Below are 12,370 nucleotides of genomic sequence, written 5' to 3' on the forward strand. Positions count from 1 at the left end.
GGATAGGGTGGAATCCAGCTGGTTTCCTGGGACTGGGGCTGTTGGGATAGCCCAGACTGGCTCTTTGGGAAGCAGGATGCAGAGAGAATTTGGCCAAGGCAGCTGCAGCACAGAAACCTCTCAACGAGTCTGTGAGATCCAAGTAGACCAGTGTTTAGAACTAGGTAGCACCGAGTTTCACTGTTCATCTGGTCATTTCTTAAAACACATTTACAACGTCCCTACTCTAGATGATGTGTTTTTATCTAAGGCTCCCTCCAGGAAAGGAAACCAAGACACATGAAATCTGGGAAATGGTAACAGAGGGTGCAGTCACAATGCATCCTAGGCCTGAGCAGATGCTGGACTGAGTAATCTGTATATAAAGAAAAAAGATCATTTTGAGGGAAGATGTGAATGAAGGCAAAATGGTTTACAAGCAGTAGAAATAAATAATCCTTGCGAAAGTTAATCCCATCCCCTCCAAAGAAGCCACTACTGCAACATCACCACACGGGATGGGTGTGGCATCACCATCAGCCATCACCACACATCAGTGCTGGCCATGTCACAATGGGCCCAGTGACATCACCACCCGGCCTAAGCCATCAAATGCGGCTGCATGTCACCACCACCCTCAGAGTTGACGAGAGGATTGTGGAAAGGAGCCACCCCGAGGCTGATCAGGCACCAGGGTAACTCAGAGATTCTGCTACCTCTGACACAGCTCACACACATCTCTCTCTTCACTCAGGCTTGCTGCACAAATGGCAGGAGAAATGCCAGCAGCATGGAGAACAAGACGCCACGGCCACTCCCCATCAACCCGTTCTGGATCCAACAGGGCACAGCCACAAACTGTCCCCATCGATAAAGGTGACACCAGAAGCCTCCCTCCCCACAGCTACCCGCCACTGGCACAAGGGGCTCCAGGGTAGCCAGTGAGGAGCCAAGAGCCATGCCAGGCCAAGGCAGCAGCTCCCCATCTGGGCTGGGCTCTGGGCACTTGCAGGGGCTGCTGGGGCATCCATGCCTGACCTGCTCAGCCCTTCAGCCAGCACGGCACAGAGCCAGCAGGGCCCAAAGGCTGATCCTGGACGGACACTTGCCCAGCCCCACTGACGTGCTCTGTCTCTCCAGCATGCATGCTGTGCCACCAGACCCAGGCAGACACCGACATCTGCGGGGACAAGAGACTGAAGTACAAGCTCTGTGTCCACACCTACTGCCAGGTGAATTCTCTCACGGCTCCCTCCAGCTTTCTGCCCACAACGGCCCTGGGCCCTGCCTTCCTGACCTGACAACCTCCCGGCCTTCCTTGCCTTGCAGGTCCTCGCCACTGGGCTTTACCCACAAGACGACACCGGACGCTTTCTCGTGGAGGACACCAGGCGTATCATCAGAGAAGCAGCCAAGAAGGTAGGGACAACCTGGCAGGAGCAGGCAGCTTTGCACCAGGAGAGGCTTGGCCAGCTCCTCCTGCTCCCCAGCAAAGAAGCCCCAGGCCTGGAGCATGCAGGAGCCTTGGGAGCAAACGGCTCTGGGGGCTCTGAGCTGGCTCTGCCCACATTCTACTCCCTGTCTGGAGACGCACACCGGCCACAAATCTCCAGACCTGACACTCATGGGGCTGCTGTGCTCTTTCCAGAGCTGCTTCATCTGCTGCAAGATGGGGGCTGCCATCACCTGCTGTGAGACGGGCTGTGACCGCACCTTCCACCTGCCCTGTGCCCCTGATGGCCAATGTGTCAGCCACTACTTCGGGACCTACAAGTAAGGGCTGCCCACCCTCACCTCAGAGCCCCCGCCTTCCTCTCCAAGCCCTTTCCACCCCACAGGGCATTCAAGGGAGCAGCCCACGGTTGCCAGAAACCTGCCACACACGGGCAGACCCCACACAGCGGCTGGGGTTCCCTCAAAGCTCCTGCACGCACATCGCCAGCACAGCCAAAGGACTCTGCACTTCCCCTTCCCTCGCCCATCTCCTCCATCTTCCTTACAGGTCCTTCTGCTGGGAGCACCGCCCACAGCAGGCACTGCGGCCACGTCCAAGCCAGGACAACACCTGCAGTATCTGCCTGGACCCTGTGGAAGACAACATCTCCTACAAAACCATGGGGTGCCCCGCCTGCCAAGACGCCCGCTTCCACCGGCACTGCATCCAGAGACTGGCTCTGCATGCTGGCACTGGCTTCCGATGCCCGCGTTGCCTGAAACAAGAGCCGTTCATGACGGAAATGCTCATCATGGGGATCCGACTCTCTAAGAGGTTGTGCTTTTCTCCTCCCAGCTCACAAGGCGGCAGGCACAAGCACAGTGCCAGCCTAGGGAATACCCCGGCAGGCCTGGCCGCCTTCTGGCCCATGCCTCTTGTCTTCAGCTCCATTGAGGACCTGGAAATGGGACAAAAAGAGGAGCAGCGACTGCCAGGATCTGCCTGATGTGGGCTCAACTCTTTCCCTCCCTTCTCTGGCAGACCCCCATCATGGCAGGATGACCAAGAGGTCGGACCCTCAGATCAGAGGCACAGCCGCTGCAATGCCGCAACGTGCCTTTGTCCAGGAGGCAGGGAGCACGCGGAGGCAGACGGGTAAGCTGCCGAAGCCGCAATGTAGAGACCTGAAGGGGATCTGTCTCCCTGAAGGCTCAGGGATGCAGAACTAATAACAAGGGCTCTGCCATGGGCATGACCGTCCCCCTGCTCTGACACTGTCCTCACAACCTCCTCGTTCCTCCAGACCTTGGCAACTGCAGCTGTGCAGCTCCTGCGCTGCCGAGGGCACCCACCGACTCTGCTCCTCTTTGGGGAACACCACCTGCTCCTGGGAGTGCAGCACCTGTGCTGCCGCGGGCACTGGTAGGCACCAAAGCATTCAGCACCACGCAATGCAGACAGGGACCAGGACGGGCCTGGCAGCAGGGCCTTTGGCACACCGCCCGGCTCCAGGAGAACGCCGGATACCACAGTGGCTGCTCCTGCCTGCAGCCTGTCCTGACGACCTTCCTGCTGCCCCTCTTTACAGCTTCCACTGCCAAATCAGAGCCTGTGGGCCCCGAAACTTCCAGACAGGAACTGTTGACACTGTCCCAGGACACAATGCTCCTCAAGAGCAGCTGCTCCATCACCCCTCGGCAGGCCTTAAAGCAGCGCTACACTGAGGAGGAAATACAGTCACAGACAGCGTACAGCCCTCCTGCAAAGCGCTCCAGGATCCAGGATGGGCCAGCCCACAGTGCTGACACCTGCCAACCCAGCACTTCCAGCCAGGCAGCATCACAGCTGTCCCGGGTAAAGAGTCCTGCCAAGACCGGCACCTCTTCCTCTTGCCCTCGCCAGGCCTTCAAACGGGCCTACCCAGAGGAAGACAATGACTCGGCGACATCGTACAGCCCACCCGCCAAACGCCGCAGGATTGACACCAGGCCGGCCCAGAGTGCCAATGAAAGCAGCCCTAGCACTTCCAGACAGGCGGTGCCGGCGCCATCTGAAGGCACTCTGGCTGCCAACACTCAAGTAGGACAGCCACGGCGTCCATACAGGCCTCCATGGATCTTCCATGGATCCACAACGGACAACCGCTCCCAGCCTGGGCCAATTCGCATGAGACACGTCAGGCGGCAACAACGGCAGGCAAAAAAGCCCTACAGCCGGCCATGAACACACAGCAGCACAAACTGCCAGCCCGCCCATGGCCCCCATCACTCTGACTCGCCAAAGGCAGATAAACAGATACATAAATAGGGAGAGTCAGAGACATTATATACATATATACACATATAGATGGACAGATAGATAGATATAGATCTATGCTGATAGATAGAGATAAATGGACAAGAAATAAAGATTTTTACACAATAGATAGAGATAAATGGACAAGAAATAAAGATTTTTGCACTAAGAGAACCCATGTGTCTTTTCCAGCAATTTTATTCAGACTTCGTCCAAGCTTCTCTTAGTGTAATGAACACAGATCTACGCGTCCCTTGTGCTTGGCAGCACATTTCCGGTGTGCAGCTGCCCTTCCCACCTGTCCAACACCATGGCTGTGCCATTCAGGCCTTGCTGGCCCTGAGAAGCCACTGTCAGTGGCCCTGCAGGGCTGCGCTCAGCTCCTGAGCCATGTTCACAACCCTGAGCCCACCTGCACCCTCAGCCTCTGCCTTGCCAGCCAGCCTTGGCCAGGCTTGTACCCCTTCCTCGGGGTAGCACCACTTCAAAATCCATCAAAGGCACCAGCAGCAGCTGCCCTTGACTGGAAAATGCACTGGGACTGCCCCTGGCTGGTGGTGATGGAACTGCTTTCCTCAGCACTCACGGCTGACACATTGTTGTATTCCATTTTATTTAAATTCATCGATCCTGTGGCACTTTGACAGCAGCCTGCAGGATGTCCAGGCTCCTTTATGGAAACTTGCTGCAATGCAAGTCAGCAGCTCCCGCAGAGCACTCCATTCCACACCGCAGGATTGAGGGATGGACACTGCTCTGCTTCTACTGCCCACAGCACTGCTGCTACAGGTCACTGACATCGGCCTTCTCGGCCATCTGGGCACATGTTCACTCATGCATCCTCACACTGGGAAAGCTCTGGCTACTGCTCTCAGACCTAAGCCCTGAAAACAAGATCCCCACAAAGACCCAACACTGGTGGTGGAAACATTTCCACATCTAGCATGTTTAACCTTAACAAAGAGTGAAGGGGCATGTACTACACCTCCAGAAGAGAATGAAGAGTACTCTGAGGCCTGGGCGATTAGAGCAAGGAAACAAGGCATGGAAAGAATGAAGTGGGACATGATAACCCAGATATTTTTAGGCAAAGAAGTGCCTTTTTTTTTTTATGCTCTCCAAGTTTTGGAGGGAGCACTAACCTGAAAGTGAGGCTAGAACGAGCTCTGTGACCTGGTGCGACTGCGAGCACCTTCTCTTTTTTGCGAAGCTCCTCCATCACACTGTGCAGTCTCAGTGAGCTGCGCTTCCTTTTACTGAGCTATTCCAGATTTTCATGTTCTCATTACTCATTGTTTACATAAATATTGATCACACCCCAGATTTCTCTGAAACTGCAATAACACATTCTCCAAAGGCCCAAATTTTAGTTCTGCTGAAACAAAGGAGACCTTCAGGAGTCTCTCAGGAAGCAGGCAAGGCAGGCACCAGTACTTCTGTAACAGTACTGGATTTCACCCCAGGCCTTGTTTTCCTTATGTTCAGTAATTTTACCTTCATTTCTGGCTTGAGAGCTCATCTGCTCCAGGCACACCAGGGCATGGTATGGTTGCATGTACTGAGCTGGCCCAACTAAATGACACAAGGAATGCTGTGCTACACGGGTAAGAAGACACCCAGACACCACCATGGTTGTTAGCCGTTTTTTTTTTGTTTTAATTTTCTTGCTATTGGTTTAGCATGTGACCACCCATCAGTCTTTGAAAAACAACATAGACAATAACTAGGTTGAACTAAAACTTTCCTTTTCAAATCCATGTTGTGTCAACTACAAAGTGGTGACTACTTTCAGCTCAGAAAAAGCCACCCCCATCCACATCTGAGCACCCTGTGATCCCTGGCCTCCCACTCCCCACAAGGAGCCTGAAAGCACAAGGGGCCCTCCCTGCCAAGGATGAAGGCCATCCAGGTTGCCTCAGGACAAGCTGTACCTCACACCTATGGACACAGATAGTGGTGCCAGTCCTCAGCCCTGTTACATAATCCCAGTTCATCTCCAGAGGGCCAAAAAGAACAAGGCCATACAAAATTATTTTCTTTCAGTAGGTCCTTCACTACCAAGAAGCAGCTGTGTGTGGAGAGACCACTCTGTTGTCACCTGATGTCTGTAATGATGTAGGTATGGTCTGCTCTGAACCCAGTGGCTGCACAGGAACACCCACCCCACTTGGCTTTAATCTTGTTTTCATTTTTGTGCTTTCCAAGGTTAACTTCAAAGCTGGGAGCTCAAACCCAAGCTCTTCAACTGAGACTACACTGCATGCGAATTCCAGTCCCTTTCTCACATTGGCTTTAGCCTTGATGTGAAGAAACTATTCGTGTAGATCACAGAGAAAAATCAAGAACTGTATCACCAAGGCCACGCCTTGTGTTTGTGCAGCAACTGCCTGGCACTTACTGCGCAGTCCAGACAACACAACATGTCCCAATAACATGTCCCTGGTTCGTGCACACACACACGTCCCAATAACATGTCTCTGGTCCGTGCACACACACAGCCTCCTCTAGGAAAAGCCAGTCTCGTGCAGGGACACAAACACCCTAATTTTCCCTGCTCTCTTTGACCTTTCCCTTACAACATTCTGCTGTGTAGAAGTTTGCAACCCTTTATGTGCATCAGGCATCGCTTACTCAGGGACTACTCCACAATGGCATTACTTAGAGACCAGAGGAGGAATCACGGTCCCATCATGCCAGGGCACCCCCACAAAAAGGGACACTCATTGATGTCCATCAAATGTGCTGGCCGACAGAATGAATGCAAGTGGATTATCCTTGTTCTGCAGAAAGTAGAGCTGGACTGAGAAGCAGGGCAATGGCATCTGTCCTGCATGAAGCTGGGTGATTGTCTGCATCTCACTGCAACTCCTCAAGCACCAGCTCCCCAGAAGTGACATGGGACTGGCTCACCACTCCCTTCCCTCACCAGAACAGCTAAAGAAAGACAAGCTGCTCAGAGCAACTGAGCAAGGACTAGTTAACTCCTTAAGCCAGACTGAGCAACCTAAACTCAGTATCTACAGCTTTTTTATTTGAAACCCAAGTGGGAACAAGTGCTCCTCCAGTGGCTGCCTGATACAACCCACCGGGGGGCCTGGGCTAACTCTTAAAGCTCCGGGGCTGTGGCAGGAGTGGGGAAGTGCCTCGGTATGGAAATTTACCAGAGGCACAAACTCTAGAGCCACCTGCTCTATGGTGGCAGACACAAGCCACAAGAGGAACCATGCAAAGGAGCAAGAATGAGATTCTCCGTCTTGAGTTTCCATAAAGAACACTTTACACTGGGCAAAAGCAGCAAAAATGAAGCTGCAAGTCTCCTGTGGTAACGGTTTTATAGAGATACAAGTCAGGGGGTGGATACAAACAGGGAACCAATAGGGAATCCTCAGGGGAGGAGTGAGGGGAGTCCATCAAGTGCCTAGGGCCAGTTGGGGTAGGAGGGTGGAGAGGATGGGTCACGTGGGCCAATGGGGCTTCGAGGAGTAGGGGAATTCCAAAGGGGCGTTGCAGACAGGGATTGGCCCAAGGTGAGAGTGGCAGGGAAGGTTTGGAAACAAAAGGGGCTGGGCTGCCTTGACAGGCAGGGAAAGAGCTGGAATAAGGGGTGGGGAATGGTGTGAGGGACAGCTTTGAGGGAGGGTAAAACCCAGGGGTTAACCAGCTCAAGGAGAATATGGGCATCCAACAGAACAAACTTAACAAGGAATTAATAAAATAAATTTGAACCAAACAGCTTCCTGTCTCTGCAAATTACATAACCCCAAATAAAGGATATGTCTGAAACCACCTGCTCCAACAAGGCTTCCCACACACGCACAAAGGAATGTACAGTTACACATCCATAATGCAATACAACTAGGAATATTCTGCTAAATCTAAGTCCTGACCAAAGTTTATGTATTAAATATACTGAAATACATGTAACAGTGTGGATTTTTTTTCATGAGTCTCTACAGTTGTTGCTGCTGGCACCTGTGGTGACAAAGCTGGCCAGTCCCTGTGGGACTCACCTTTCCCTCATCATTCAAAAAGGGGAGTTTATCCTCAGGGAAGGCAGGAGCTGCCACGACACTGGTGGCAGAAGGTGTGGAGCACAGCATAATCACTGAGGCTTTCATGAGCTTTGTAATTTCCTCAGCCTTCCTGCCTCCATCAGGGTAGAAATCAATGTTTCTGTTCTACTAACACATTATTCAGAAATGCTTTCAAAAAATCAAGTACTTTGTATTTAATGATTTCTGACTGTTAAGGATAAAGGATTAAAAACTACTATGGAATACTGGAAAATAGATGCTCTTGTCCCAACACCGATGCATGCAGGGAAGCACTCCTGGGCATCTTCTCCCTCAATGGTCTTAGGATGACTTCTGAAGACAAATCATTTGAAAACTCCCACTACATCCATGTGAGCCTCAGCTCCTTCAGCACAGCCCTAACTGCCAAATTCTTCACTGACCAGGCATTGGCCATCTCACCGACAACAGCCAGATGGAATATACACCACTGTCATTACTCCCAGGACAGCCAATTTGAGCCATGGTTTTATTCCTTACACAAAATTAGGCTCTAACACAGCTCATCTGAGGCAAGGCAGCCTCAGTGTCTGCTGGAAATACCTATGGCAGACAGGGAACTGAGTGTTTAGAGGATAATTACTCCCCTTTCTCAATTCACAGCTCCTCCAAATGACTGTATTTGTTTGAGGATTAGGTCTCCCATGTGTCAGACCCGGAGAAGGTCTGGGAGTTCATCCAAGGTCCAGGCCTTTGTTTGGTTTGTGCATTGTGCCAAGGGTCAATACTCTTGAGGGGCTTTCTCTGCAGCCTAAATCATAGCAAATTACTAGAATTTTACACAGGAACGAGTAGGAGTTGATTTCTACCCATATTTGTTTGGACTAGTGACGATAACAGCCTGGGGATTTTCCAGACAGCACCATCTCTGCTCAGATTTCTCCAAGCGAGCCAAGCAGAGGGACAGAAAGCTTTGAGGGAAACAACAGCTGAAGAGAATTCCTGATGGTCACCTCTTATCTGCACCATCGTACATTCAGCACGCTGGGCTGCCTCAAGGATGAAATCCAAAGCTCAACAACTTCAACTGGAAACTAAAAACAAAGGAGCTTTCCAACCTGTGGCCTAAGTCAGCTGCTCTTCCTTGAGCCCTGAGCAATCTGACTGCTATAACTCCCCGTGTTTGACAGGCAAAGCAGAAAGGTTGGACCTCATGATCTTAGAAGTCTTTTACAACCCTTATGATTCCATGAAATCTTACCACTTTCAAGCATTTGGTGACCCTCAAGATCGCTTACAAGTGATGCTCAACCCAGAAGCTTCATGAGCTTCCCACCAGGGTACTATGAGGTACACTGGGGTACTATTTTTAATCTGGTAATGTTTTTTCCCTTGCCTGCTTTTCCTGCTGAGGGAATGTTCAGCAAAGCACCTCTTTTCACTGCACAAATACAGTAACTCCAACTAGTTAAGCCTCACACTCAGGATGGAAACACGATGGGGAGGCCTAGGGAAAGCAATTCACAAGTTTAAAGGTCTACTTAAAATTTTGTCTCAAATCTCCGTCTTGTCATTTGCTCTACTTCAGTGATGTGAGAAGGAAAGCCTCTTTTTTTTCCCCTCTCAGCTGTCCCCACATCCCTATCAGTCAGAATTGCTGGGTATTTGCCACACTAGAGGTACAGGAAGTCTTCTAACAATCCCTTTCACTCAAGATCAGCCACAGGACTGCACAGCACAAGTTATGCTCTGAGACAGTCCCCAGAGCCGAGACTGAAGCTTCTGTCACACCTTGGTGTTAGTGAAGTCCAAAAGCAAACCCCCAGGACTTCCCAAACTCCAAAAACTCTCCGCCCAGCAGTAAACTCTCAGTTTAAAGCCAAGCTTCTGGCTCCACCTGCTGCTGGAAGTGTGGAAAAGATGAAGAAGTAGCTGCAGACAAAACAAAACAAAACAAAAAATTAAAAAGAACAAAGAAATAAGTAAGGCCTGCTTTTCTACTTAGCTCATCCTCCCAACATTGTTGTTAGAAGACAAAACAGAGATTGTTTCATCATGGAAAATTCTAACAGGTTCAAGATGTGCAGCTCTTTACCCGGTCATGACCACCAGGCACTTGGGTCCTATTAAAAATTACCAAAATAGATTACTTAACTTTAGAAAATACTGCCTGATGACACAAATTCATGGGTTTTATAGCTGAAAAGAACCCAGGCCAAGGACAATGTCATAAGCATGATTCCTATGATTGCCAACAAGAAGGAGGACAAAAAAGGAAACCCTGCATTGTATGTTTTCCCATCTCCCCTGTTCACTGTGTGGCTCTTCCCTCTCAGTGTTTCCCATGGTCCCCTTAAATCTTGGTTTACATTTACCCACCAACAGCGTAATTTTTTCTTTTTATGCCAGTATATATATTTAACAATTTCATGCCAAAACCCACACGCTTTTCCCTTGCCAAAGTGCACAGGTGCCAGCACAATTGAGCATTATTTCCCCAAACAAAGCTCCCAGTGAAGCCAAGGGCTGCTCTGGGTGCCTCAGGAATGCTGGTTTGGCTCTGGGGTGCTTGGATTACCTCCGTGTGTTTTCCCAGCACTGAAGGCAGGGTCACTATTCATTTAGAAAAGCATTTAATATACCTGATTTAAAGAAACATCACAAGCTACTTCACAAAAATATGTGCAAGTGATATGATGGAGACACATTAAGCCTTTTCAGCCAAATTCTTATAGCAACATTTTGCAGATACATATTTGTGCCGTTAAAAAGTTTTACTGCTATACAGCTCTTGCTAAAGAAAACTAAACCCTCTGGATAGGCAATACAGAGCTCCTTCAAGTGCCACTTTAAAAATAAATTCCAATTACAACAGAAAAAGGGTAATGCCATTTCCACACTTGCATCTCTAACTTATGCAAACTTTTAAAAAAATATACTAGGAAGGTTCAGAAAAGGAATTCTCTGAGATTGCACTTCTCAGTTTTTCACCGCCTACAGTTACGATGCAAAAACCAAACTCATTTCATGAAAAATACTTTTTTTTTTTTTGCACATTCCAGCATGTGTATTACACTAATTTGTAAATGATTTTCAGTTTCACCTCCTTCAAGTTAAAATTTGCTCAACACCAGCCTTTGGCTGAGCTACCTCCACTTGAGCAATCAGTGGAACAAGTACAAACCCCAGAGCACTGGATTTCTGGCACTCAGCGGGTAATGGCACTTTAGTTGTCTACATTTTTTTGGGAATAAAAGCCCTGAAGAAATTTTCTAAGGCTAATTAAGATCCCAGACAACAAAAGCACAGGCAGGTTTTACAAGCACATTAGTTATACAAGCAGCAGAATTTGAGTTTGAGAGGTTCAGGCGGTGTCACTGACAACTGGCCAAATCCCAGTTTAGGATTGCCAAAACACACAAAAACCACTTTCCATGATACAGCAAGCCCCCAAAACAGACACATCATTCCAAAGGCAGACAAGCTTTCTGATAGCCTATCATTTTGTCACTTTGCACAGAAGAAGAGGAGCTTGACATTCCCTTTGACCATCCAGCTCCACCTCCTAACTCACAAACAGCTGCCAACATGGTTTTTATTATTTCTGAAGTGAAGGTTAGCTGGTGACAGGCTTAGTGTCTTGGAAGAGTCGTCGTGTATGTGTCTTCACTTCTGAAATAATACATGTAATTTTGTACTTGTTCTGGCATTGAACTGTAATAAACCAAACCATTAAAACCCTCTGTCTGCTCTAGCTCTGGTTCCAGACACACACCCTGGACCTTGATTACTTAAGAGGGCCAAAGAGCTTTCAGGTTAAAACAGAAAACTCAATTACCCCATCATTAAATAAGGGCAATTTAGGATGACTTGTCTTGGGAAAGGCTACACATACTCTGATTTTCATAAAGTTGCAAAAAAATTGGACTCATGAAGCAACTAAAAGACAAAAGCTCAGAAATTCAACAATGCTGTGCTAAACAAAAACTTCTCAAGTTCTGAAAAGTCTTGGCCTATTAAAACTGCAATCAGAAAATGGGTTGGGTAAAATCTGAGCTCAAACTGATCATCAGCAGACAGAGAAATATTCTCAGCGAATACAAATGAGTGAAGCATGTCACAGAGTTTTACATACAGTTCTTGTTTATTACACAAATAAAAAACTGAGGGGGAACAGCTTCAAAGCTGTTCTTCAAAACAGCTTCAACAACAACAAAAAAAAATCCTCCACAATTCTGGGCATGAACTACAGGACAGCACCCAAATCAGGTGAAGCTGACTGGTAATTCCCAGCTTTAGTGAGGGAATGGGGGAGCAGGGAATTGCAGAACAACAAGGGCTGTAGAAATTGGCACCTCTTGAGGAAAAAAAAGAATTTTAACCAGAAAAGGAGTAAGAACTGAAACAAGAACAACCACAAATTTTAGGTACATGGATGGCTGTGGCACAGAAAGAAATTATAATGCTCTGTGGCCTGAGGGGCACAGTGGCAGCGTGACAGACGTGGCAGGAATATTGCTGAGAATGAGGACAGGGAAGCACCAAAACACAGACTGGAACCTTCTACCCTACAGCCCCTTTTGGCACTTAGGCAAACAGTGGCAGAGCTGGAGCAGGGAACAGACCTCAGCATGTCCTTCATCCTTGC

General features: G+C 49.0%; 1 protein-coding gene across 1 annotated transcript; it reads left to right on the forward strand.

Moving 5' to 3' along the window:
* Nucleotides 1-601: 601 nt before the first annotated feature.
* On the forward strand, nt 602-3,637 carry LOC121341755 (PHD finger protein 7-like). Its single transcript, XM_041415559.1, has 8 exons — nt 602-674; nt 1,120-1,211; nt 1,309-1,398; nt 1,628-1,752; nt 1,982-2,248; nt 2,456-2,569; nt 2,718-2,836; nt 3,003-3,637. Exons 1-8 carry the CDS (start codon nt 602-604, stop codon nt 3,635-3,637), a joined length of 1,515 nt encoding a protein of 504 aa, XP_041271493.1.
* Nucleotides 3,638-12,370: the final 8,733 nt, after the last annotated feature.

This window comes from Onychostruthus taczanowskii, unplaced genomic scaffold, assembly GCF_017590055.1.
Source record: "Onychostruthus taczanowskii isolate IOZ18803 unplaced genomic scaffold, ASM1759005v1 scaffold5, whole genome shotgun sequence".
Taxonomy (NCBI): Eukaryota; Metazoa; Chordata; class Aves; order Passeriformes; family Passeridae; genus Onychostruthus; species Onychostruthus taczanowskii.